General features: G+C 35.6%; 1 protein-coding gene across 4 annotated transcripts in view; it reads left to right on the forward strand.

The window, feature by feature from the left end:
* CNKSR2 (connector enhancer of kinase suppressor of Ras 2) overlaps positions 1–22,976 on the forward strand; it is a 301,223-nt gene that overhangs the window by 235,157 nt on the left and 43,090 nt on the right. For all 4 annotated transcript variants that reach the window (XM_049643574.1, XM_049643575.1, XM_049643576.1 and 1 more), the window contains 7 exons: positions 125–173; positions 595–767; positions 3,525–3,598; positions 3,890–3,961; positions 11,193–11,260; positions 17,909–18,009; positions 20,363–20,918. In XM_049643574.1, coding sequence (XP_049499531.1) covers positions 125–173; positions 595–767; positions 3,525–3,598; positions 3,890–3,961; positions 11,193–11,260; positions 17,909–18,009; positions 20,363–20,918 — 1,093 coding nt within the window. The remainder of the gene's footprint in view (positions 1–124; positions 174–594; positions 768–3,524; positions 3,599–3,889; positions 3,962–11,192; positions 11,261–17,908; positions 18,010–20,362; positions 20,919–22,976) is intronic.

Below are 22,976 nucleotides of genomic sequence, written 5' to 3' on the forward strand. Positions count from 1 at the left end.
AAAGTGCTTTCTCTGACCTGGGTTCAGAGTCATTGTTCAACTCTTGAGAGTTCTTAGCAGCATGTTAGCACTGTGGATGGCATCCTGAGTATCAAATAACATTCTTCCATATCTTGGATTTCAGACATTTCAGCAGTCCTCTCTGCAGCACAAATCAAAGAAGAAAAACAAAGGTAAGGAAAGGAAGTGAAATGAAATATATAGCTGCTTATTTTGCACCGTGATAGTCACCAGCATACTTTGCCCATCCTCTCTTGCCTGAGCCCATTGTGGTTTGCAAGAGCACAGCTCCCTAGTAAGAGCTGCCAAGACCAGCTTCTCCTTCAATTGTGATGCTAGGGGTACCTTTTACAATAAATGGTCTCAACAGGGTTTGACACTGGGATTACACAATTCTGATTACATTGCATGTCACTTATCTGGGGGGAGGAAGGTATTAAAGATTCCCATAGTTTTCTCTTCTGATACAATGTAAAAATAAGAATTTTTAAGGTTGTTAAATACCCAGACTTATTTTAATGAGCTATAGATTAATCTTCTACCTTCACACTTGTATAAAATGAAAAGAGCACTTTTACCTACTATTATTTTTAGGTCCTATAGCTGGCAAGAGCAAAAGACGAATTTCTTGCAAAGATCTTGGACGAGGTGACTGTGAAGGTTGGCTTTGGAAAAAGAAAGATGCAAAGAGTTATTTTTCACAGAAATGGAAGAAATATTGGTTTGTCCTTAAGGATGCATCTCTATATTGGTATATTAATGAGGAGGTAAGATAAAATATATTTTTTCTGATCCACTTTCTATCTTTAACCCAAAGAATCACCATTTTGAGACTTAGATTTTAAAATCATATAACCACCTTAATGCTAATTCAGGAGAGTACCACTAGTTATTTTTTAATCTGCCTTCTTAAAATGATTGCATTTTGGGAGTTCTGGAAAGATAGTTATCTCAATTATTCTAATGTGGCAGCATATATGAAACAGACAAAATTCTGTGTATCTAATTAGAAATATCAAACTAATTCCAACAATAGCTTAACTAAAAGGATTATACATGGAAATTTGAAATAGATTTTTAAATGTCTCACTTTTGTTCAAAGTTTTCTATTTTTTTCTCTTTGTTTTTGGAAGATGTCCTCTAGTAATTTAAGTAAATTAATATTGCATGAACTTATTTGTTTTTCTTAAAGAATATGTGAACTAGAAGACTAGTTGAAAATCTGCAAGTATTCATTTGACCCAATTGAGGGATGGGGATGGGGATGGGGAGTATATATAATATATTTAAATTGTTCTTATGAGTTCCTGTTTCATTTATAGTAAACAGATCTTTATTCAGAGTAGTTATATTATAACCTACCACCTATCACAACAGAGGCACAAGAGTATACCTTATTCCTTGATATTTTCTTTGACTCTGCATTCATTTTCACTCTTTTGCCATAGCCATCTGTCAGTTCACCTTATTAAGGTTTTTTTAACAATAATTTCTATTGTTAACTTGTTTTCTCAAAAAATGTACATAGTTTAATATAGTGTGCTGACTAGTCTTACAGAAATACTATTATGTTAAGGTATTCATCAGTTTGCATTTGAATATTAATTTTTGAAATATAATTTAACAATATAATTATGCTTACGATTATAACATAAAATATGTAGAGAAGTTATGTTTGTTATGGTTTAGAGAATAGAATTAACCCACCTGAATTACTATGCATCAACTTCCTCATTTGCAAAGAGGGAGAGTAATAATGGAGCCGAGCTCACTGGGCTATCATATGGATGAAAAGAATCAATTCATGTAAAGCCCAATTAGAACAATGCTTGGCATACATTCAATCCTCACTAAACATATGCTATTAGTAATACTTTTCAAATTGATCTCTAATTTCATTTGTAAAATCTCAAATTAATCTTTCGCTGTTTAATACAAATGCCTATATTATATAAAAGGATTTGGTTATTTTCTGCACTTTTGATATTATTTGTGCCAATCACATAATTACCTAAAAAATCTTCTATTTCACTAAGTGTATCTTATTTTAGATATAGAAAACAATTTTACCAACATTTTCATGTAACATATATCAAATACTTTTTATATGCCAATCAAGTATTATCCAAATATAGCCTTTGTTTCCCTTTATTTTAAGGTCACTTGTAGATTTCTCTGCTGTATGCTATATCATATTCTTTTAAAGTTTAAGTGATTAAAAACTGAGGCCCTTTTTTATTGAACAGTTGCTAAGTTTCGATCAGAGGTATTACTGTGTTAGCCTTGTAAGAAATGAGTGAATAATCTCCTAGTATACACTGTAAGAATAACTTAGTGTGATTTTTTAGGAGAAATCTCTCATCACATCATTATGGGAAGATTGTATCTATCCCCCGAAATATTTTAAATTGTTTGAAATATAGAATTTTTAAGTTAAAAGACATCAAGGTTGACATAACAGAAATCAAAGTTGAAAGAGATTTGAGACTATTGTGTTTATTTACCAAGATTGGAAGAAAAAAATACTCAAATACTAAAAAAATATTGAAAAAGTTATAATACTCTCTTTTTTATAACACATTTCAGTCACTATCAGTAATATCATATTTTTATTAAGTTTTACATTTATACATACACGCACACGAAAAGAATGAGAATTTGTATTTTTTTTTCTTTAAGGTTAGCAAATGGGGGTGTAACCTCACTTGAACTTGTTATATAAGGGGCCATTAACTGATACAGCACAGATCAAAAAGTTTGGGAGAATAAAAGTCTGAGGAGTTTGGTCATGAGCATGAAAAGGACAACAATGAAAGGATTTAGCCAAGGGTAGTCTTAGCCTATTTGGAATAATTTGTATCTAACATAAGATTTTGGATAATTCTCCTATCTTGTTTTTCCATCCCACGTTAGAGAGAGGAAGATTTTAAGGATTTCATTCAATTTTCCAAGTGGAAAATGATCTTTATATATATAGCATGTATACCAAGCTAGATATTTGAAGATAAAATCAACTTATTTCATTTATAAAATCTGGACTATACAACATATTTAATTCAGGTTTGATAAAAGATTTTTTTGGAGACAGAAAAGGAATTGAATTAGTAAACATCCATATATTTTACATCTGAACATTAAAAGTGACAGAAAATTGTGAATGGTGAATGTGGACTGAAGTTATTTTTATATGTTATAAAAGTATATATACATTCTGGTGAGAAAATTACTCATAAATCATGTTTCATTTTGAGAATTTAAATAGTTTTCTATCTTCATTCTAATATAAAAAGGATTTTTCAGAATTTCTGTGTGTATCTTAATTTGTACTATTCTAAATGTTCAAAATATATCTTCAGTTTAATGGAATATAACAAGTAAGAGTGGAACTCTAATCTCTAAAATGTCAAATTTGAGACATTAAGTAAAAAGATTTATTAGTTTATATTTTTAAGGTGTAGGTCTATAGTATTATCAGCTTCAAACCTATGTGTATAACACCCTAAACAAGATTGTTGCCTCTTTAGGATGAAAAAGCAGAAGGATTCATCAGTCTGCCCGAATTTAAAATTGACAGAGCCAGTGAATGCCGCAAGAAATAGTGAGTTGATTTTATTTGGGGAGAGGGAGAGAAGGGAAGGGTGTTTGTTGTTTTTTTTTTATTTCTAGCTTTTAAATCATAGGTCACTTCTCTAATGCTTTCAAATTGAGGTAAAAACAAAGCAGTTTTATGGGCAGTAAAAATTTTTTACTGATTTCTGTCATCATGGCATAAGCATTATATATGTGAATTCGGGTTAGATGTTGAGGTAATTTTACCTATAAAAATTATTTGGTTCTAATTTATTTTCCAATTTGAAATAAAATAAATATACTTTGTTTCCTTTTGCAGTGCATTCAAAGCGTGTCATCCTAAAATCAAAAGCTTTTATTTTGCTGCTGAGCATCTTGATGATATGAACAGGTAAAGTGTTACTAAAATTTCAAAGTACTTAGAAAGTCAGTTAGGCTTATAATTCTAAGTTTTCCATATTAATGCTTAGAGAATAATGTCACTGTGGTACATCAGTTTAAAATAAAATGGACTCAGGGCGTTGCTGCATGTAGCCATACCTAACTTCAGAGAACAGCATTTTAAAAGTCAAAATAAACTTGTTGACTGTTTACCAGGTTTACCAAAAATATGCCTGAATCCATATACAGACCAAAAAAATCCACTGTAAAAAATAGAAGATTTTTTTAAAAGTCCATTTCAAGATATGTCTTCAGGGGCGCCTGGGTGGCTCAGTCGGTTGAGCATCTGGCTTCAGCTCAGGTCATGACCTCACAGTTTGTGAGTTCCAGCCCCACGTTGGGCTCTTGCTGACAGCTTAGAGCCTGGAGCTTGTTTCAAATTCTGTGTCTCCCTCTCTCTCTCTCTGCTCCTCTCCCGCTCATGCTCTGTCTCTCTCTCTCCTTCAAAAATAAATAAAAACAGTAAAAAAAAATTTTTTAAGATATGTCTTAAAATGTGTTCCCAGGTGGGGGGAAAAAAAAGATACTCACCAAAAAACCTGACTCTTCCAAGTGCTGGGTATTCATGACATAACATCCATCTCAATTATTTAGTCCTAAACAAAGTTAGTATTTCTTTCTGTAACCTTCCTTCTATCACTGAACAAGGTTATACAGCCAAGTGATTAGATGGCTACATGGTTGGGGCGCCTGAGTGTCTCAGTCGGTTAAGTGTCGAACTCTTGATTTCAGCTCAGGTGATGCATGATCTCATGGTTTGTAGGTTCATGCCCTGTGTCAGGCTCCGCACCAGCAGGACAGAGCCTACTTGGGATTCTCTCTCTCTTTCAAAATGAATGAATAAACTTTAGATGGTTGGCTACATGGTCATTTGGAGCTGTGGGGGGAAAAATATATATATGTGTATATATAAATTTCCATCATCTACAACATTCTGCTTCAGATTTCCCACTTTAGCATTTATGAATTTGATTCTTCCTTTTCCTTCCTTTCCCCTCTCTCTTTTCTAGATTTATAGAAATTAGGTTTAAGATTCAGATGTTTCCTTTTTACAGGTCTTTAGCAGGCAGTACATATTACATACATAACTTGCCAACAGTTAGGGAGAGGCAGCACAGCATAGTGATTTAGAGAATAGACTTTGGAACCAGACTGTCCAAATCCCAGATCTCACACTTACTAGCTGTGTGATCCTGGATATAGAACTGGACCTCTTTATGACAGGTATTGACCCCTTGAAAAATGGACATAATAATAATCTCTACCCAAATGACTTTTGTCAGGAGCAAATGAGCACACATAAAGGGCTTACAACAGTCCCTGCTCAATTATAAGTGCTATGTAAATGTTTGCTAGCAATGTATATCCCTTTCATATATTTTGGGCTTTTGCCCCCATTTACCTTTCTTTATGTGTCTCAAAAAAATTAGTATCCAGATATTTTTAAGCACAAAATCGAGCAACTTTATAAATGTACTTGAGCACACTAAATGAACACTTAATATGCTTTTATAAATGATCTTGGTGTTTTGACACTTGGGAGTACAGGCATGGTTTGTCCTAAAGCAAGGATATGAATACAAGGAAATGGCAAACAAAAGTGTTGAGAACACTTGATAAAATGTTTATTATTAATAAGGGAACTGAGTCTTTCTTGTACTTCCCAAAATCTTCTTTTGATGTACATTACCATTCTTGAAATTTCACACTAGGCAATTGGAATTTGGAGAGCTTTTTCTCCTTAATTTGTTCTCAAAATGAAAATTTTTATTCACATGTTCATGGGGTAAGGAGAGGTTGTGATACTCTATTTTTTGTTTTAATAATTTTATAATTCTACTGTTCTAGTTATTCACTATTTTATCACATGTTGAGCACAGTGCCTTTGGGATGAATATGAGGGGTTTACATCATGACCAAGCAGAAAATAAGTGGTAAAAATGAGCATTATCCTATTTTACAAGATGGATACACTAGAATACAACCACCTCTATCTAAGAATTAACATTATTTAATTATTCATGAAACATGCTAATCATGGTCTTTTTATGAAGTACGAAACCATGCCTGGTCTCTATTCCCTGCCCTGTGTTAGCAATAACTTCAAAAGTGTGTCATGTCACTGCTCTTCCCTAATAATCCTATAGATGTATCTGATTCAGGATATCATAGAAGAAGCTAAAGCAGGGGCGCCTGGGTGGCTCAGTCGGTTAAGCGTCCGACTTCAGCTCAGGTCACGATCTCGCGGTCTGCGAGTTCAAGCCCTGCATCGGGCTCTGGGCTGATGGCTCAGAGCCTGGAGCTTGCTTCCGATTCTGTGTCTCCCTCTCTCTGCCCCTCCCCCGTTCATGCTGTGTCTCTCTTTGTCTCAAAAATAAATAAACGTTAAAAAAAAATTTAAAAAAAAAAAAGAAGCTAAAGCAAACCCATTTTGTTGTTTTTGTTGTTTTTGTTGTTTTTTCTAAGCAATGAGTCAAAGTGAAAATGTGAAACTGATCAAATATGTCATCTCCACATCATACATTTAAAAGTGCTGTTTTATGTAAGCCTTGCTATGGTACACTAGAAACTTCAGAATTAAATTGTCCTGAAATACTGAATTTTTTTAAAACTTTAAGTATAATGGACTTTTATATTTTTCTTTTTCTTTTTTTTTATAATCATATTCTCAATGTCTACTTTCAATAGGCAAGTTCTTAAAAATTACTTGTTAATAGACGGGAGGAACATCAGTGCTGTAAATAAATAGAGGATTAGAGGTTGGGAGAGATCCCCTCCAAAGATTTTTGTTCAGGAACCTGATTGTTACTTAACAGCAAGATAATCTGGGTGTTGGTTCATGCTATATATAATATTTTAAAGGAATGTACCTAAGTCTTCAGAGATTTTATATTTATGATATTATAATTATGCTAATCATAGCTATAAGCTTTATCTGGTTATTTCTTAATTTCCAAAAAACTATCATATACATTTTAAAAATATAGTGCAAGTTTTGACAAGAGCTATAAAGTAAATTTAATTACATGTACCTGTATATACCCAAATATATGTATGTATATACATATACCCAGATATATGCATATATATATACATATATATGTATACATATACACACGCGTGAAATATTTAAATCTCACCTTCCATTTTTTGACCAACTGTAAGTTTGATTGTGAGGTAATTTGCAAAAATACTTTGGAGGCCCCCCCCACCATCCATCTGTTTCCTCCTCAGAAATGAGCATTAAAACATGAAAAAAAAATTTTGCCAGTCTTTGTGAAATCTGTGGGAAGAAAACAAAATATCATGTTTCTCAAGTATTCTGAGACTTATTTACTGAATTCATTTGGCCTATATATTCCTTATTATGTCAGCACTTAGGTCTTTATAATTGTGAGGATTCACTCATTTCTATTTGGTAATTACTTTTTGGACATTTTTCCCATAGTTCTTACTCATTTTTTTCCTCTCAATACTTTGTTAGTATTACTTCCTCTCAATTCTTTGTTAGTTATTGATAGCTTCATGGGAAGGCTCAATATCCCCTTACCTATATTGTCTTGTTTTAAAACATCAGTGACAGAGTAAGGTGCTGAATGTGGACCTCATATCAAAGCCCTTCCCCATCACTAAATTCAGTGCTTGTATCCCTAACCACCTTTTCTTAAATTAACCGCCCCCCCATCCTTAGCACCTTTGACTTTCTAATTTTTTACGTTGCTATTTTTGTAAATGGCACTTGACACTACTTGACATATGTTTATTTGTATCCCTGTTTATTATCTGTTGCCCTAAGATGTAGTCTCCTGAGAAGGCAGGCACTTTGTTTGGTTTCTCTCTATCCTTGGAGCTTAGAATAACAGTACCTTGCAGACATAGGTTCTCAATAAATATTACTTGACTCAGTTAATGCATATGTATCTGCTGTTTATAATGGCCTATAAATACCAAATTATACTGCAGCAAGTATATAGGTAAGCCTCTTCTAGTTGAGGCCTTGAAGACAAGTTTACCGAAGACAGCACCAACGATTGTGTAGTGTTCAGCCTTTTGTGCCTATGCACGCTGACCTGAGTTTATCCACATACTTTCTGCAGAGTTTTTATCATGAACAGAATTTTTCTTCCTAAAAGTAGGCTAATTTTTCAATTGTTTTATGACATTTAGCAATTCTGGAACTCATTGAAGGCAGGAATTATGTCTTATTCATTTTTGTGCCCCCAAAACATAGCTCATTGTTCAGCATATAGCAGGCACTTAGTAAATTTGTTGAACTGAAAAATCAAAGAAGCCTTTTTTTTAGTTTCCTAATTCATCTCATAAAGACCTCATTGTTCTTTAAACTTCTGACAAAATGAAATTTCAGTGATATTTTTTATAATAGTCAATATGAGGGGTTCTCATCGTTAAGCATTTGCCTTCGGCTCACAGTTGGTGAGTTCAAGTCCCACATTGGGTGAGCTTGAGCCCCGCTTCAGGTGAACACGAGCCCCACTTCAGGTGAGCATGATCCCCGCTTCATGTGAGCTCATGCCCCATTTCAGATGAGCTCCAGTCCCGCTTAGGGTAAAAAAAAAAAAAAAAAAAAAAAAAAAAAGACAAAAAACAAAAAAACACAAGCCCCAGGTGAGTCCCACTTCTCTCTCTCTCTCTCTCTCTCTCTCTCTCTCTCTCTCAGAAAAAAGGAGGGGTTGGGGCACCTGAGTGGCTCAGTCAGTTAAGCATCAGACTCTTGATCTCAGCTCAGGTCATGATCTCACAGTTACTGGGATCGAGGCCCACATCCTGCTTTGTGCTGACAGTGCAGAGCCTGCTTGGAATTCTCTCCCTCTCTTTCTTCCCTTCTCCCCTGCTCACGCTTTCTTTCTCTTTCAAAATAAATGAATCAACATTAAAAAAAGAAGCACTGGGTGTTGTATGTAAGCCAATTTGACAATAAATTATAATAAAAAATAAAAAATAAATAAAACAATGTCTAGGTTTATCTATATTAAAAAATAATAGTCAATTTGAGGTACTTCATTAAAATTCACTAATATATGTTCCTGTAGTACTGTTATCATCATTTTCACCCCAAAAGCGCCAGGCACATCTTTCCTAAGAGTGCTAAGATTTGTCTTGTAGTACAAATTCAACCCCATTCTCACTACAAATGACCTATAGACTAAATTTCAATTTTGACCTTTTAACTAAGATTAGAGTCATTTTTTAAAGGTTACTCATCATGAAGTTCACTTATTAACTTATAATTTGTAATTTTTTGGAGTGGGTGTACACTATGCTACTGAATTTATTTGTTCAATCTTTATTTTATTTCCTTTATGTCCACTCCCTTCTTCACTTCCCCAAAATACTTAAGGTGATAATTACATTGTAGGCTTTCTCAAAATAAAGTTGGGTTTTAGGTGACTTATTCTTAACATTGAAGTTTAAATTTCCATGGATGTGATTTTGTCAATTAGAGACACAAGTTTCCTCCCTTTCCAAGATATTCTAACTATTTGTTGCCCAGTTAATACTGCTGGGCATAAATGATGAAATATATGAGTCACTGAAAAAAGCATCATCTTTCATTTGACACAGTAGATAAGCTCTTGGGAGAAAAAATTCTCAAACAATTTTTTCTTAAAAATATATCTTGATCAGATTATTCCACAGTTTAATGATGTTAACTATACTATTGATTCCAAACTTGAGGTAGTTTGGAAGAGGGGTTTTTCCTCAATTTCTGATTTGGGAAATTATATGTGGATCATACCTCCGAATAAGCTAATGGGAAATTATCAGGTTAATTTTATTTGATCATCTGGTACAGTATAAAGAGCTGGAATAACTAACACAGGGAGAGACCTGGTGGAACAAAAGATAGAGATTAAAACACTGGAAATAGCATCACTACTGAGAGAGGAAAGAACTAAGATTTATTTTGAAGTTACTATTGTTCATGGAAATAAGTTTTTAAGATCTAAATAGAGGTTAAAATTGTATTTGCTCATTTGGTCTTTAGAAAACAAATTGTATTTAGAGACAAATTTCCAAAGTACTCCCAAGATGTGTTTCCCCCTGGAACATTAAACTTAAATAACTTTCATCAAAACTAATACTTCATAGTGAAATTTATTTTGACCGGCAAGGTCCATAACTTTTTTTCTCATCAGTATATATTATATTAAAAGAGCATTTGTTCTGAAGAAACAAACAGCAGAAATATTTGGACTGCTTCTAAATTTGGAGCAATAGAATTGATAGGGCTCTGATCATCTTAAAACCCTCTATATTACATATATTTACAGGTTTGCTTAAGACTTTTCTATCAAAATATCATCTGTACTGTGGCAGCAATTTATACCACAGCAAATTATACAGCTCATTGAAAGCTCGATGTGTCTAAGAGACTGTTAAAAACTGAGAACAAACTGAGGGTTGATGGGGGTGGGAGGGAGGGGAGGGTGGGTGATGGGTATTGAGGAGGGCACCTTTTGGGATGAGCACTGGGTGTTGTATGGAAACCAATTTGACAATAAATTTCATGTATTGAAAAAAAAAATAAAAGTCTCAAAGAGACTGTCTTGATAAATGTAAAAAAAAAAAAAGAAAGCTCGATGTGTCAAGAATAGCAAAGAACACATCTTTTATGTAGAATTATCTCATATATTCTTAAACATTTTAAAATAAACATTTTTATTAAGTTTTAAATTTTAATTCCAGTATAGTTAGCATACAGTGTTACTTTCAGGCATACAGTATAGTGATTCAACAATTCGGCACATTACTCAGGAATCATCACAACAAGTGCCCTCCTTAATCCCCATTACCTATTTTACCCATCCTCCCACTCACCTCCCCTTTGGTAACCATCAGTTTGTTCTCTACAGTTAAGAGTCTGTTCCTTGGTTTGTCTTTCTTTTTACCCACTTCATTCCTTTTGTTTCTTCATTTCCACATAGGAGTGAAATTATATGGTATTTGTCTTTCTCTGACTGACTTACTTCATTTAGCATAATGTACTTTAGCTCCATCCATGCCGTTGCACATAGCAAGATTTCATTCTTTTTTATGGCCGAATAATATTCTGTTGTATATATACCACATCTTCTTTATCCTTAAAATAAATATTTTTTAAAAGTAAAATATACGAAATTCAATTGCAGTGTTACTGATTTTAATAGTTGTTTTTTCAGGTGGCTTAACAGAATCAATATGCTGACTGCAGGATATGCAGAAAGAGAGAGGATTAAGCAAGAACAAGGTAAAGGAATTTTTTTTTTACAGTTCTGGGGTTTTTGTTTTGTTTTGTTCTGCTGTTATCCTATACAGTGATTCACTACTATCAGTTGAGTGAAAATGCATATATCAGGCTGTGGTTATTTTTCTTTTTTGCACTTTGAATCCAAACCATACCATCTTAAAGGTGAGGTTTAGTAAATCAAACAGATGGGGAATAAATTCTAAAAATTTTGGAGCTGCTGATGTGGAGTTTGTTGCTGTCTCTCTCAGTCTGTTTCCAATGGAGGACAAAAATCTTACAAATTTAAAAATCTGTAATTGGTCCTAAATATTGACTAGAGTCCAGGTCCTTGTTGGTGAGGTTTTTTTTTTTTCTGTTTAGTGGTGTCATAGACATTTAAGTGGACTTTTATGCAAAGAGTTCAGATGGATGATTCCTCCTTCCATAAATTATCTCAGTTGGTTATGTTCTTCAGTTCTGTTACTCTGTAATTCTGTGATCTTATGGATCTTGCCTCAGTATTGACCTCAGATATACAAAACACAACGTCATTATACAGATTTAAATTTTAATGAAAGCTGTGGTCACCATTCTGAAGTTGCTTTACATTTCCAAAAAGTGTTTATTATATATCCCTTGGAAGCATCAACTGTTTTTGGAAATCTTTTGAGGCTTCCTAAAGCTAAAAGAATTCTACAGATTGATATATATATATATACAAACTTATTTCTAGTTGTGTCTCCAGTGGGCATAGACTATTTGTTTATGTGGAAATTCTAAAAACCTTGTGTTCCCTCTCAAAGTAAAACCTCAGCCAAAACTTTTCTAAACATGTAAAAGCTGAAGGTTAGAGATATCTAAAGTAGATATCCAGATCCCAAAACCAATCTGTCAGCAAATGTTTAGGGCAGGGGTTGGGAAACTTTCTGTGAAAAGCCAAATAGTTAATATTTTAGGCTTTGCAGGCCCATAAGATTTCTGTCTAAACTACTCAAATCTGCTGTTACAGTATGAAAGCAGCTGTACACACATGAGGATTCTGACTGGGCTGTAATAAAGCTTTACTTATGGACAGTGAAATGAAATTTCATATCATTTTTTACATTTCAAAAAATTATTCTTCCTTTGATTTTTTTTACCATTTAAAAATGTAAAAACTGTTCTTGATCTACAGACCATATAAAAATAGGCAGAGAGCCTCATTTGGCCTGCAGGCCACAGAATGGGGATGAGTAAGGCAGTGAAGGGTGAGGACTTAGGGCAGGAAGATTTCAAAGAAATAGCAAACCATGATTCCTGCCAATAGGAATATATCATCTTGTTGAGGATATCAAAGATACACACTTGAGGGGCACCTGGGTGTCTCAGTTGGTTGAGCCTCCAACTCTTGATTTCGGCTTAAGTCATGTTCTCGTGTTCGTGGGTTCGCACCTGGCATCCGGCTCTGCGCTGACAGTTCAGATCCTGCTTGGGATTCTCTCTCTCCCTCTCTGCTCCTCCCCACTCAAGTGCTCTTGTGCACACATGCTCTCTGAAAATAAATGGGTAAACATTTAAAAAAAGATACACACTTGAAATTGCTTAAGAAAAATTGAAGAACAGCAGAAAAAAATTAAAGAACAACATAAAATCGATCAGTACTAATGGTTGCACAATGTGAAACTGATTTTTTAAAAATTTGCTAAGTGGATGCAAAATTTAAAAAAAAACCTGGGAAAGAGGCAGAATTAATGAGGAAATAACTTGCTAGAGAAGTTGATCAGTGAGGCTGATGTAAAGTCAGCAGTAGAGAGAAAGAGAAGATATTTTATTCAGTATGAAGTGTTTCTGTGTAAGGCCTTCAACTAGCACACTGATTGACTTAAGGTGAAATAGGCGCCCATCCTGCCTGAAATTACACTGAATTCTAGTAGAAAAGATCCTCTTAATATAATACAGAAAATGAAATGTAAGAAAGTACAAATCAAGTTCTGTGGAAATTAAGCTGGAGAGATTGCTTCCAGGAAGGGAGTGGGGAAAGGCTTTATGTTGACTCCATTATTTTGAACCTATTCTCACGGGATGAGAATGAAGTAGATAGGAAGTAACAAAAAGGGGCGCCTGGGTGGCTCAGTTGGTTAGGCATCCGACTTCGTCTCAGGTCATGATCTCACAGTTCATGGTTCAAGCTCTGCATCAAACCATGAACTCTGCTGTCAGCAGAGCCTGGAGCCTGCTTTGGATTCTGCGTGTCCTCTCTCTGCCCCTCCCCTGCTCGTACTCTCTTTCTGTGTTTCAAAAATAATAATAAGTGTCTAAAAAATAGAAAGTGACAAAATAAAACATTCCTGGGAGTGGAAGCAGCATGGATACTTCCACAAATAATGAGGAAACAATCTCCATCAAATCAGGGTGCACAGGTGAATCCCAGCCAGGACTATGGGGTGTCAGTCCAGTTATTAAGCCACATTTGTTCATTGTTAACAGTTTACTTAAGTTTATTTAAACTTTTCGTACTTCAACTTAATTTATAGGCCTAAAATTGTGTTAAGACTACTAAAAAATCTCTTAGCCTTCCTTCTCACATTTTTTAAAGGCATAAAACTGTATTTTATAGGTGCATATAGGTTTGTTTCTGATTTTTTTAAGATGCAAAAATTAAAAGTATAGACAGTATACTGATAGGAAATGAATCTTTGAAAAACTCGGTTTGCATAAAGAAGGAATCTTGAATTCTCAAGCTTAACTTTCTTATTTTGAAGTTTAGCATGGTCTTGATTTTAGTTAATTTTCTTTGTACGTGGTATTATATAGCCATATATCATTATGGATTAAGGAACTGGTAAGTTATACTGTACATACAGGTTCCAATAACTATTCAATGCATGGATTCATGATGCCCTGGTCTGGCATGTGAGTGCATATTTTAGTACCTTCTGCAGTAGTAGACCGTAATTGGCAGAAGCTTATAATAGTTAACAAGTCATGTCTCCCTTGCTAGCACGCAACCAGAATATCTGAAATAATTTGGTTTTCCACGTAGAGTGTATATTTCTCAGGCACTCTAACATAGGTCAGAAACATAATAGACTTCCTACCTTCTGCATTAGGTCTCATGGTATTCTATATAGAAAACAACTGTATGCATGTGTCTACTCCACACTTCTGTAGAATTATTTGACATCTTCCGAGTACTGTTCTCAGTACTGAAGTTAAGCTTCATACAAAATATAGGTGGTTGAAGGTTGGGAATATTTCACAAACATGCAAAGGAGTAACTCCAAAACACTGTTTTTATTTAAATATCCATTGCAGCTTCAAAGTGACTCTTTCATTGATTTAAATAAAAGTTTAATGAATTAGTATCTTTAGCTACAGAAGTGTAAAGGATGTGGGCTTCTCTTTCATTATTTGTTGTTGTACTTAGAGAAAATAGGGTTACACTAAATTACATGAAGATCAAAATTTGGCTAATTGCCTGTTAATAATTTTTCTATATTTTTCCACGTGCAAGTCAGACATTCATGACACATATTTTCAGTCACACAATGTCTTCCTAAAGCTTTAATCACATAAAAATGAATGAAATATATTGTATTTTTTGGTAGTTCTAGATGAAAAAGTAATTTTTCTCAAATTATCCTTTTGTTTTTAAATATGAAATTTATTGTCAAACTGGTTTCCATACAACACCCATTGCTCATCCCAACAGGTGCCCTGCTCAATACCCATCACCCACCCTCCCCTCCCCCCCCCATCAACCCTCAGTTTGTTCTCAGTTTTTAAGAGTCTCTTATGTTTTGGCTCCCTCCCTCTCTAACCTCTTTTTTTCTTCCCCTCCCGCATGGTCTTCTGTTAAGTTTCTCAAATTATCCTTTTGTATCAACATGAGAAGAAAGTGGAAATCTTCCTGTTCTATTGATGGCACTATTTATTCATGATTAGTTACATATAAAATTGAATATCACTGCAAGACATTAAAAGTATCCATTTATTTTTGCTAAATGGAAAGCTAAGAAAAATAATTTGCTCATAGAATGAAAATCAAACTCATTTCAGCCTCCTGAGCAAACAATGTGCTTATAATTTTCCACACAAACCCAAAAGAAGCCTGACTGGGTTTTCTATGTAGGTTCTTCTCTGTCATTGCTCTCTCAAAGACCTACAACTTACTGTGAGAAATGAAGTTAATTTACAAAGGGGAATTTCAGTCTTTTATTTGGCAATCCAAATAAGCTATAGATTGATGGTACTTTTTAGTAAACCAAAAATTACATCAAGTAGTGGACTAGAATTCTCCCTAATTTAACTGAGGTGGAAAAGCAGATTCTCCCACATCTGTCACTTGTAGTGATAGCTATAGAGATCTTGATAAAATGGTGACCATCTCCTTCTCAGCATGCTGTTAAGGACCCCTTGAGGTGCTAATTCCTTGAGACCCCCAAGGAATCAGTACAGAGGTCAAGGAGAAATTCAACACAGGTGCCATAGTTTCAGGAAATAGTGGGAAAGGTAAGAGCAAAGTGATCTTGGCAAACCACTGCTTAGGGTTGGGATGGGGTGGTGCTTATTCCATTTACCTCCAGCAATGACTTCCTTATAGTATTTCAAACTCCCACAAAACTGCCTAACCCAGATCCCAGAGCTACAGAATTCACTTTTCATTGCTGGAACTTGCTACGAGGAAAAAAAAAAAAACTGATGTCCAAGAAGATAAACACAAGGCATTTACCTCCTCTGTGATCTGGGTCAGACTGTCCTAGCATGCTACCTATAAATCCACCAAAGAAAATCAGGGGTCCTAATATCGAGTGCTTTCAAGGTGCAAGGCACTTGAATATGTATTACCTTATTTAGTACCCATCCCCACACACACGTATACACGACTCTGAAAGTCAGTTATTATTAGCCCCCTTTTACAGATGACAAAACAGACTCTGGTTTAGTAACCATCACAAGAGCACAGAGATGGTAAGTAGTACACCAAGAATTGAACCTCCATCTGCCCAAGTATATAGTTCATGCTTTTCCCACCATTGTTTGTTGTGTATATCGCTGGGCAACTATATCAATTCATATTTTAGAGGAAGCTTAGTATACTAGCTGTCACCAGCATGATCCATTATAAATACCAGACACAAATTTGGATTAAGTAGTTTCTGCTTATCTTTTAGTCAAAGGAAATAATTAAAATAGGAATAGCATTTTCAAGGTTTTTGTATTTTGAGGCCTGAATGTAATAATCTCCACTGCTAAAGAATTTCTTTTCATGATAGCCAGAGTTACAGAACAGCAGGAGGAGGAGGGCTCAAAGCATCATGAATATATGTCAAATTAAACTCTCCCAGTGTGTCATTCAAGAGTCCCAGTGATAGCCCTCCAAGGTTTAGGGCAAGGCTATTTCTTAGCTCAAATCCCAGCTCTACTACTTTCTATTCAGCATATAGTAAGTACTCAATAAATATTAGCTATACTTATTCATAAACACCACAAGGAAAATATATATAATTATTATATAATTTTTATATATAAGAATATATATAATTCCTGGGTGGAGAGAGACTCCTATAAAAGTATGTGCAGCATATAGTAAGTACTCAATAAATATTAGCTATACTTATTCATAAGCACCACAAGGAAAATATGTATAAATATTACAGTAAAAGATTCCTGGGTGGAAAGAGGTTCCTATAAAAGTATGTGCCATAGTTTTTTCACCTAAATCTGATTATCAGTTAAGCCTAATGATGGTTCTTTTGATTTAGATTTTTTAAGAATAAAAATGGGTAATACTTACAGGTTTTTCCTCGTAAATCTTATAAAGAATTAACCCAGAGTTAAGAGTGGTTGCGTTATTAGTGGAACAGGTTCTGATTATTGGTCTTTGTGCTGTATTTTACTTACTCAACTAATTTATGTCTCAAAATTTTTTCCTTTCCCTCTTGCCTGAGCTCTGCCAAGTCTAGCGGCTTACATTTTCTACCCTTTTAAGTAGTTCTAGAAGTTTGGAACTTGCAGCCCACATCAGCAAATTTGCCCTTTTGCATTTGGCAAGAATCAAGGTTTGCCATGTGTTTCCAAGTAGAGGTGGGAGTATCGTGTTATAGAGAGTCATGTCAGCATGACTCTGGAAACAGTGATTGTTAGATAACCAGTGAATTGGAGCCAGAAAAGAGAATTGAGAACATTATTTTTGGAGCTGTTTATATCTGTAGAGATCTACAGTTGTATATATATTGCTTTTCTTTGAGTATTCATCTTTATGGTAAAATGATACACCTTTAAGAGGCATCATGTGTTATTATTCACTAATTCAAGCATCAGAATAACTTGGCCTGGAATCTAAAGCACCCTAAACCTGATTTGACTTCTGCAGTGTCTTTTTCTTAACTCCTTAAAATTATAGCTATGTATAATTGCATGCTTTATTGGAATTAAGTGATTGCACTCTTCCTTCTTCTTGAACACCCAGCTCAAAATAAAAGTTTGTGGGCCTGGAGTAGTGGGTGCTGTGGAGCAGGGTATAGGAGTGGAATTTAAATGTCTTTGTGTTAGCTGGTAGTGTGTGTTCTTGAAAATATGGCTAGAAATATTTAATAGAATGAAAGTATGGCTAGAAATATTTAATAGAATGAAAATATGGCTAGAAATATTTAATAGAATGTTGTATCTGTGTGTGTGAATTTACAGATTACTGGAGTGAGAGTGACAAGGAAGAAGCAGATACTCCATCAACACCCAAACAGGACAGCCCTCCGCCCCCTTACGACACATACCCACGACCTCCCTCTGTAAGTTGCCAACAGGAATGGGCATTATTTAGCATCAGATTCTTTGACCCAAAATATCCCCATGTAGTGAATTGCACGTCAGACCTCAGGTTCCCTAAGAGGAAAGAACATAAGGAGTCTAAAAACAATAAGGGGAAAAAATTTAGTATGCAAAGACTATTTAATCAGGAGAAACAGTCACCACAGATTCCAGGCATAATATCTGCCCAGTTTTATTTTAAAAAATCCTGTTTGTGTCAGAGTAGCCTTCCTGGAAATATCAGCAACAAAAATAAGTTTTCTTAGAAAAAGATATATAAATGGACTTTATGTATCCCACACTAATAAAGTTCATTCCTATATCCTTCAGAAATGACTCATAAAAATTAATATTATATATATATGAAACATATTTTGACAGATAGCTCTTCAGATAGTCATGGGGTCTGGTTTAATGTATGTGTTTATATGGTGCTCCAGACTTCTTAAACCTGTGTAAATGATTCTGTGTATAGCCTGTAGTTTATAATCTTTTAATGGGGTAAACAACTGTCCTAGTTTGCTTGAGACTATCCCACTTTATGCCCATGGCCCATCAGAACTACTAAGAGCATCTCAGTAGTCTCCCAGTTTTGACAATACATTGCATGGTTACAGCGTCATAAGAGTTAATTCTGGCTATCTTGGGACTGAGTCTTCCACATAGGAAATGGAAGCTGAATTTAGGTGACAACAGCACTCAACCTAATTACACCTCCATATTACTCTAGAGGATTTTAAATAAGACGCTACACAAGATGTTGATAAAATTCTAGGCCATTTCTCAACCTTGGCTGTGCATAAGAATCACTTCTGTAACATTTTAGAAATGCAGATGTTCAGACCCTATCCAGACATTAAATCAGAATATCTGAGACTACAAACAGCTCACTAGACTAGACTGTGGGCCTGCTGTATTCATCTACACATCCCCATGGCTTAGCACAGCACTGGCACTTATTTATTAAGTGCTTAATAAATATTTCTGAAATGAATAAATAAATATTTCTGAAATAAATGAATGGGTCCTTTTGACTAATAACTAAAAGGGAAGCCACATTTTTAATAACAGTGTTTGATGTCAATATGTCAATGTCTCTTAGCTAAGAATTGTTCCTAATATGTATGCACATTTCTTTAATAAATGCTGAGTGTAACAGAATGCGAGGATGAGCTATAGAAATGAAATCATGAAGTCAGTGACAAGATACAGTTTATTTCATATTTTCCCTCTTTGCCTAAAACATCAGGGCCTGAATAATTCCTTTTAAATATTTATAAAAGAGGAAGAAAGGGAAACTGCAGCTTCAGGGAACAGCTCTTTAATCATAGCAACTTGTGAATTTCAAGAAGGAAGCTATTTACATTGTTATTAACATGTGGGAAGATAAACTGCCCCCAGAAGATGCCATTTAACTTCTCCTTTACCCAGAGGGGCAGCATGTGCTTTTACCTCAGCCAGGCTTGTCCTGGCCACCACCTGAGCCCCATTTGCCTTGATCACATTTGACAAATTCAACTCCTCCTGCCAGAAAGGAGCCAGGGCTGATCTGTTAGCCCCGAGAGCTAGAGTAAGCCTTGTCCCCAGTAGGGGCACCTGCAAGTCTTTTACAGCATTCACTTGATGCCAGTCCATTTTCTTGGTTGTACTTTGTACTATAATATATACTCCCAAACTTTAAATTCCAAGAATAGAAATATTCCATTTTTCTTTTGTGTTTATGTACCCTGAGGTGCCCATGCCCAAGGCAGATGCTTATCCCCATCAGAGTATAATCTCACCTTGCCTATATGTTTAACTCTACAAAGTGCCACAAATTGAAAAGACCACAAGAACACCTTTCATTGGGGCCCATAGGAGGATTCATTCACCTATGAAGAAGAGGAGGGGTTCTGTCCGATTATAGGCACCTTCTTTTCACATCCAAAAGCCTCTCTCCTTGCTCTCACCCCCAAACTCCACAAAATCCAGAAATATGAATTTGGCAGCAATTATTCAGGGTTTTAAATTCCTAGAGATTTTTTAAACTTCAGATTTTTCTTAGTTGCTGAATATTTCTTACATAAGCACTCAAATTTTCTTATGCTTCACTGTTGTGCAACTTTGCATGTTAATATGTCAGACTTTTCACGAGAGTCTGGTATAGGTGCATTTCAACACTCCACATCTCAGTCTCTTAAAATATCAGCTGGGCCTAACTTTGAGATGTCTGTAAACTTGACTAGTCATTAACTTGACTGGTAAATGTTAACTGTTAGAAATCTAATGTGTTCCTTGGTAACAGAAGTAGTCTGTTATTTTCTGTGGAGACTGATCAGAGGCTCCTTTCCACAGATGAGTTGTGCCAGTCCTTACGTGGAAGCAAAACACAGCCGGCTCTCTTCCACAGAGACCTCTCAGTCACAGTCCTCCCATGAAGAGTTTCGCCAGGAAGTGACTGGGAGCAGTGCTGTGTCCCCCATTCGCAAGACAGCCAGTCAGCGCCGCTCCTGGCAGGATTTAATCGAGACGCCCCTGACAAGCTCAGGATTACACTATCTTCAGACTCTGCCCCTGGAGGATTCTGTCTTCTCTGACTCCGCGGCCATCTCCCCAGAGCACAGGCGGCAGTCCACCCTTCCAACTCAGAAGTGCCACCTACAGGATCACTATGGGCCGTACCCCTTGGCTGAGAGCGAGAGGATGCAAGTGTTAAATGGAAATGGGGGCAAACCTCGAAGTTTTACTCTGCCTCGAGATAGCGGGTTCAACCACTGCTGTCTGAACGCACCCGTTAGTGCCTGTGACCCGCAGGATGACGTGCAGCCCACAGAGGTGGAGGAAGAGGAGGAGGAGGAGGAGGAGGAGGAGGAGGAAGGGGAGGCAGCAGGGGAAAACATAGGAGACAAAAGTAAGTATGTTGGAGATCCTTAGCCTGTGTACACAGAGTCCTGACCTTTTCAAACTTCTTATTTTAAGAAAATAGAATTTTGTTTCCTTTTTTTTCTTAAAATAATAGTCTTGCTGCACAGGACATTAGGTATCCTTTGCTGTTTTACTTTCAGAAATTGAGTAACATGGGGGGGAGAAAGGTGGATAATGAAGCCTATATCCCAGGACACCCAAAGCTAGAGCAAATGCTTTTCTCCAATTACCCATTTTCCTTGTAAGGTTAATGATAGTCATTTCTTTTTCTCCTACCTCTTATCCACTTTCTTCTCCCTTGTATATATCATCCCTTTGGTCCACAGTCATTGCCCCCTGAGTTTGGGTTAAAAAACTAAATGCTTCAAGCACGGTGTTAGCAGAACCTTGGTTGAATACGTAAGTGAACACCGAAACACACACATACGCACACATACATATACAACTTCCCTTTTCAGTATTAAAAGATTTAAAGGAAAAATTCAAAAGAGTTTTCCAAGAAGAAATTTCAAATAGCATTTCTGTCAACTCCAAATGGCCAAAATTGTTTCTAGAAACCAGTTTGCCAAAAGCATTTATTTATTTTCTTGGTATATATGTTAATTGCAAAACTCAATTGATGTGAATCAACTTTGAAGAGAGACAAAGTCAATTAAGTAATCCTCTGACTTTTTGGCATTAAGAATATGTTTACTAATTCTCAAGTTCTTTATCCAACATGCCTTACCAAGCATCTGTTTATAATTAATGTGATACACCAGTCCAGAAAGCCAGGCTGGTTTAAGGGAAAGGCTAGAACTCAGTTACCTTACTTAGAAAGAAAATCTAGGTTTGGCTGTAAGTCCTAAATGTAAAAATTCCCTCCCCCCTCCAATAAAAAAAAAGTACAGTATTAAAGAAGTAGTATAAAACTGTTTGCATGTCTTTATTCAAAACGAAGTTTGGGCCAGTTAGTGCAGCTGACCCAAGCTAGTGTTGATGAAACCACAGTTTCTGATTTGTTCCCACCAGGGCATTAGACTTCCCTTTTTAAAGGATATAAGCAGACTATAGCCATCCACCCATTTTGTGAGTATACGAGACTTTGATTATGGGATATATTACTGTAAGTTCTTCTTCACAATTGGAAAAACAGTTCAAAGCTCACAGAGGGCCAGCAGGTCAGTATCCTCATGCCCATGTTAAACTTGGCTCATTTAAAATGAGAGTCACTTTGGAGATTATTAGCAAGAAAATACAATAGAATTCCTTTTATGGTCTTCATTGCCTTATTTAAGGGGAATTATATCTTATACCATGAAAATATGAGTTGCTGGTAATAAAAATCATATGTTAAAGCAGTTTCCATGTGAAGTGTATGTTGGCCATAATCTCCATAAGCAGCATTACAAAAGGTATACTGTTGGTGCAGGAAAAGGTAATTACCATCTACTACCTGCCAAGCCCTCCCAACATTCACATTTATCAGAGATTATGGAAGAGACTGGTAAAGAAATATCTAGGAGCCATGTGAAGTCTCCGTAGGACTTCTGGCAAGCATGATAATACATTTTTTAATGTTATGATGATTACCAAAATCAGGATACTGTTTTCTAAAATTTAACTAAAGATGAGTTAGAAACTTCATTTTGACTGTCATCTATGTGCTGCACAACTGCTGTAACTAAGTATGTGAAGTTTGTTCAGTATTCTGCAAACATATTGGGGAAAATACTTTATCTCTGCCATTTTAAGATAAATTGTGTTGAAATTTGCACAGCCCTCTGAAATAGAGAATTCTGTTCAGAAAACATATCATCATGGCCACAGGTAGAAGTCATCGATGATATCTTTTTCGCTTAAGCCAGTTACTTCCCAGTTCCCTCTGGCCATCGCAGGAGGGAGTCCCGGAAAGGAGAAGGCGCATCCTAGGGCCTGAAAGGAAAACCCGGGCCCACAGAGCATCTATAGTTAGATGGCTTTCGAGTTTGTTCTTCTACTGTCTCTTTGCTGTTTTCTTGATTGAATTTATTTTTACCTTGTACATGCACTACTAAATTGGTGG

This window comes from Panthera uncia, chromosome X (genome assembly GCF_023721935.1).
Source record: "Panthera uncia isolate 11264 chromosome X, Puncia_PCG_1.0, whole genome shotgun sequence".
Taxonomy (NCBI): Eukaryota; Metazoa; Chordata; class Mammalia; order Carnivora; family Felidae; genus Panthera; species Panthera uncia.